The sequence below is a fragment of the Vombatus ursinus genome, unplaced genomic scaffold (assembly GCF_900497805.2).
Source record: "Vombatus ursinus unplaced genomic scaffold, bare-nosed wombat genome assembly UNPS02004704.1, whole genome shotgun sequence".
Lineage (NCBI taxonomy): Eukaryota > Metazoa > Chordata > Mammalia > Diprotodontia > Vombatidae > Vombatus > Vombatus ursinus.
Window position 1 is genome coordinate 528,872 of NW_020944482.1, and position 5,310 is coordinate 534,181.

The 5,310-nt window shown below is 34.3% G+C and overlaps 1 protein-coding gene across 1 annotated transcript in view; it reads right to left on the reverse strand.

Annotated features, from left to right (window-relative positions):
• The window catches only part of TBCD (tubulin folding cofactor D), a 445,631-nt gene that overhangs the window by 159,474 nt on the left and 280,847 nt on the right, over window positions 1-5,310 (reverse strand). The window contains exon 21 of the mRNA XM_027840857.1: window positions 2,763-2,792. Within this exon, the coding sequence (XP_027696658.1) occupies window positions 2,763-2,792 (30 nt within the window). The remainder of the gene's footprint in view (window positions 1-2,762; window positions 2,793-5,310) is intronic.

The following is a 5,310-nucleotide window of genomic DNA, read 5'->3' on the forward strand; positions in this document are numbered from 1 at the left end:
TCTAATTTGGCGTGTGTCTGGTTACTCTCGGCCCGTCCATTTCACTAGCCTAGAGCTTACTAATGTTCAGACTCCTTAAGAATCTGCCCAATATGATGGATGTTCTAATAAACCTTGTCTTTGGCTGAAAGAAGGCTTGGGTCGAATTCTTTTGGGCAGTATCTGCATGTTGTGATTTTGAGGTCCCAGCACCCCTGAACCCCTAAACCACATCACATAGTCATGAATTTTTAAAATTTACATATCCTTCCAGTCACTGAGGCTGACAACCTAAGCATTATCAACTCTTACCCTACATACACCAACTATGGCCAATCTTATCACATTTACCTCCACAGTATTTCTCACATCTTTCCCCTTCTATCTACTCACATAGGCATTACCCAAGTTCAAGCCCTTATTACTTCTTACCTGGATTTCAATAGCTTCCTAACTGGTCATGTGGTTTTAAACTTTCTCCATACCAATGTACCCTCCACAGAGATGCCACAGTTATTTTCCTAAAACATAGGTCTAATTATGTCATTCTTCTACTCAATAAACTACAGATCGCTATTGCTTTTAGGATCAAATATAAACATTCCTGTTTGGATTTTAAAGTCTTGGGGCAGCTAGATGGTACAGTGGATAGAGCACCGGCCCTGAAATCAGGAAGATCTGAGTTCAAATCTGGCCTCAGACCAAACAGTTGCCACTTACTAGCTGTGTGACTCTGGGCAAGTCACTTAACCCCAATTGCCTTAAAAAAAAAGATAGGATTTTAAAGTGTTGTACAACCTGGTCCCAAGCTACCCTTCCAAACCTGTTATCAATTATTCCCTTTCCTGCATTCTATTCTCTTGTTCTCATACACAACCTTTCCTCTGTCATCTGTGTACCTTTGAAAAGGCTGTTACACATGACTAGAATGCATTCCATTATGACCTCTGCCTCTCAGTCTCCTTGTTTTGATCAAAATTCAGTTCAAATTCTACAACTCTTTCAGCTTTTAGTGTCATTCACAACAATATTTTATCTGTACACGTTAACTGAGGAACTAATGTGAATAGTCTAAGCCTTTATTCCTTGAGTCAACCAATCTCCAGTAATAAAGACAAAGAGATAGATGGACAGATAGATAGATAGGTAGGTAGACAGACAGACAATCTGTTTTTCCTCCAAAAGAATTTCGAAGAGCTGCTCTTTAAGAGCAGGAATAGTTACATATCATTGTTTCATATTTTTATTTTAATGTCCTCAGTACCTTGTAAGATACCTAGCAAATACTAGTTGTTTGATAAACGCTTGGAGAACTATTTCTTTTTTCTTAAAGAGGGTAAAACTTTTTTCTTGTTTTTTCAGTTCTGTCATTCTATATTTTTGTTGGCATTAATTGATTTCCTTTGAATTCTCAAGTTAGTTCATATACAATTATATATATTAGCCTCAGATAATTCTTTTTCTTCTCTGTGGTAAATTCACCTTGGGGGTGGGGGGAGAGCTAGGTGATACAGTAGATAAAACACCTGGTCTGGAATCAGGAACCCCTGAGTTCAAATCCAGCCTCAAACACTTACTAACTGTGTGGTGCTGGGCAAGTCACTTAACCTTTGTTTACCTCAGTTTCCTCATCTGTAAATGGGGATAATAATAGCACCTACCTCTCACAGTTGTTATGAGGATAAAATGAGATAATAATAGTAAAGTTCTTAAGTATAGTGCCTGGGATGTAGTAAGCACTACATAGATGATACCTATTATCATTATCATCATCATTATTGCAATCTGATTTTCTTCTTTCTTTTTCTCAATAAGATTGGTTGGTGATTTATTTTGTTAGCCTTTGTCAAAACAGCACTTATTTTTATCAGTTGCATGCAATTTTTATTTTCAAACTTTTCCTTTGTGACTAAATCTCAAGATTTCATTTATTGTATTAATCTCAAGTGAAAGTTATACAGGGAGTTCCTGCTCAGATATGTTTTGGACTTCTGAGATTTCATTCAATTCTACATTCAATAATGTACAATAAAAATTAAAATAATAATATTACTGATGCTTAGAAAGTGAAATTTTTATCTAGAAAATTCAGTTATTTGAAAGAGTTCATTTCCTGATATTGTACCAGCCAAAAAAAAAAAGTTACTATTGTGTGATCTTTGATAACTACAAACACATTTAGAAAAACCCAGAACCGTGTATATGAATTAAATAAAAATCTCTCCCACAGTGAAACTCTTATCTATTTTTAATGGCTACATTTCAACTTGTATATAATGGATTCTTTCGAATCACATGGGCAATAAAAAAATCAGATGATCAAAAAATAAGAACCAAGACCAGAATGCAAATGAGTCTACTGTAAACTGTTGGTTCATCCTAATGTTTTGTTTCTGGATTTAATATACTTTTTGTTTTGCTTTTTTGTTTTGCCTTTGGATTTAATATTAAATTTATTCCCAAATATATTCTTCCTCAACCTCTACTCAAGTACCCAGCACACCTTCTGCTATAACAAAGATTTCAAAGGAAGAAAAAAGAGTTCAGTAAAACAAAGTGTTCTATTTGAAAGCATAAACAATACTGCATAACCACAGTGCCACACAAATCCAATGTAAAGGAGAAATAGAATTCAATTATAATGCTGTTTTATTTGATGACAAAAAAGCTCATTTTCCCTGGCAAGCCAAAAAACTATGTATCATCATTTAGGATGTTTTTATATTCGGAGTTAGTAAGAAAAAAGAAACACAACCCACCATTTCGTGTCATTTGAAACCTACCTGATTGTCTCATTAGTTCTCCTCCCAAACCTCTGAAAATAAAAAATAAAAAAAGAGAACATGTAGATCATTAAAGTGGCATTACAGAAATAATGGTCAAATAATCTAATCCAATATTTCAAAAATCTATAATTTCTGTAAAATCTATCATATCACCCATATTCACTATACATATTTCCTCAACCAACAAAGCATTCTCTCAACACATGAATAGGTTCTTTCATTTCATTCCTGTGGCCAAAATTATTCTTTACCTAATGACAAACTTTTCAATAATAAGTCTCTCCAGATTAAGATAATAGAATTCTTTTTTTTTTTTTTTGATGAAGCAATGGGGTTAAGTGACTTGCCCAGGGTCACACAGCTAGTAAGTGTTATGTGTCTGAGGCGGAACTTAAACTCAGGTCCTCCTGACTCCAACGCGGGAGCTCTATCCACTGTGCCACCTAGCTGCCCCAAGATAATAGAATTCTTTTTTTTTCTTTGTTTTGTTTTTTGGTGAGGCAATTGGGATTAAGTGACTTGCCCAGGGTCACACAGCCAGTAAGTGTCAAGTGTCTGGTCCGAGACCAGATTTGAACTCAGGTCCTCCTGACTCCAGGGCTGGTGCTCTATCCACTGCGCCACCTAGCTGCCCCCCATAATAGAATTCTTAATGAACGGTCTTGTCACAATGCAAAGAACTTAGGCTATACTGGCATAGTCTTTTAGAACTTGGAGAAGATGTCAGTGGAAAGGTCAAATAGCATAATCAATTAAAAATATAAAGCAGAAACATACATCTACACATAAAGTAATTCAGGGAAAATTTCTTTACATCAAGTATCTCCAGGAAAATTTAGGGTCCAAAACATATAGGAAAATAAGAAAAATATATAAGACCAAGAACTCTTCCCCAATAAGATATGTGGTCAAAGAACATGAATACTTTATCTTGGTGTTTTGTTTTTAACTCAATCATTACAAATTCCCAAAGAAGCAGGTTCTCTGACCCCCCCAAAATGTCTCAATACACACTGAGTCTATCATCTCTATCTGAAAGTGAGTAGCACCTTTCATAATGATTCCTCTGGAATTGTGGTTGGTCAGACTGTTGATAAGATTCTAAGTCTTTCAAAGTTGTTTGTCTTTTTTGTTTTGTCTATTGTTACTGTGCAATTATTTTCCTAGTTCTCTTCATTTCAGTTTGCATCAATTCATACAAGTCTTCCCATGTTTCTCTGAAACATCTTTCATATTTTGATTTTTTTCTGTTTCTTATATAAGCATAGCTATCCCAAGTATCCCTTCCTCTCCCCCTCCCAGAGAGCTACCCCACATGACTAATAATATTCTTTAGAAGAGAAAAAAATCAGCAAATCTGATTAATACAAAGAAAAAGTCTGAAAATATGTGCAATGTATAGTACCTGTAGCCCTCTCCCTCCACAAGAGGGTAAGCTGAAAGTGTCTTCTTTAATTTACTCCTCGTTGATCTTTGTAATTGTGTTAGAATCACTTTAGATTTTTTTTAGATGTGTAGTTGTTGTTTCCCCTTACATTGTTGTATATACTGTGTATAGCATTTTGTTGGCTGACTACTTCACTTGCATCAGTTCCTATATATCTTTCCACGTGTCTCTTTATTCATTACACAATTCACTTCTTACAGCACAGGAATATTCCATTATATACTTTTTTTTTAACCTTTCCCCAATTGATGGGCATGTACTTTGTTTCCAATTTTTATCTATGACAAAAAGTGCTGCCATAAATATTTTATAGTATGTGGGGGCTTTCTTCTTACTGATAGCTTCCGTGGGGTATAAGCCCAGTAATGGAGCCTATAATTCAAAGGGTATGGACATTTTAGTCACTTTATTTGCATAATTCCAAATTGTTTGCTAAAATAGTTGTACGATTTGACAGTTCCACCAACAATGTATTATGGTGTCTGTCCTTCTACAACCCTTCTAACACTGACCATTGTTGTTTTTTGTCATTTTTGCCAATCTGAATGGTATGAAGTGAAACCTCAGAATTGTTTTTATTTGAATTTATCTTATTATTAGGGATCTGGAGCATTCTTTCATGTGGGTGTGAATAATTTGCAATTTTTTCTTAGAGAATTGTATGTTCATATCCTTAGACATTTTGTCTATTGGTGTATGACTATTAGTCTCACATATGTTTATTAATTGTGTATATATCTTAGATACCAAACCCTTATCAGAGAAATATGATACTAAGTTTTTCCAATTTGACTACTGATGCATTAATTTTCTCTGTGCAGAAGTTTGCATTTTCAAGTAAATCAAAGTTATCAATTTTATCTGTTGTAATTGCCTCTATCTCTTATTTAGTTAAGAATATATTTCCTACCCATAGCTGTGAAGTATATATCTGCAACTATTCTAATTTTTAAATAAAATGATCTTTAATACCAAGGTCATGTATACATTTAAAATGTATTGTAAAATATAGTTTAAGGTGTCAATCTAAGTCTAAATTTTGCCAGACTACTTTCTAGTTTTCATAGCATTTTTTAATCAAATGACCAAGTTTTTTTT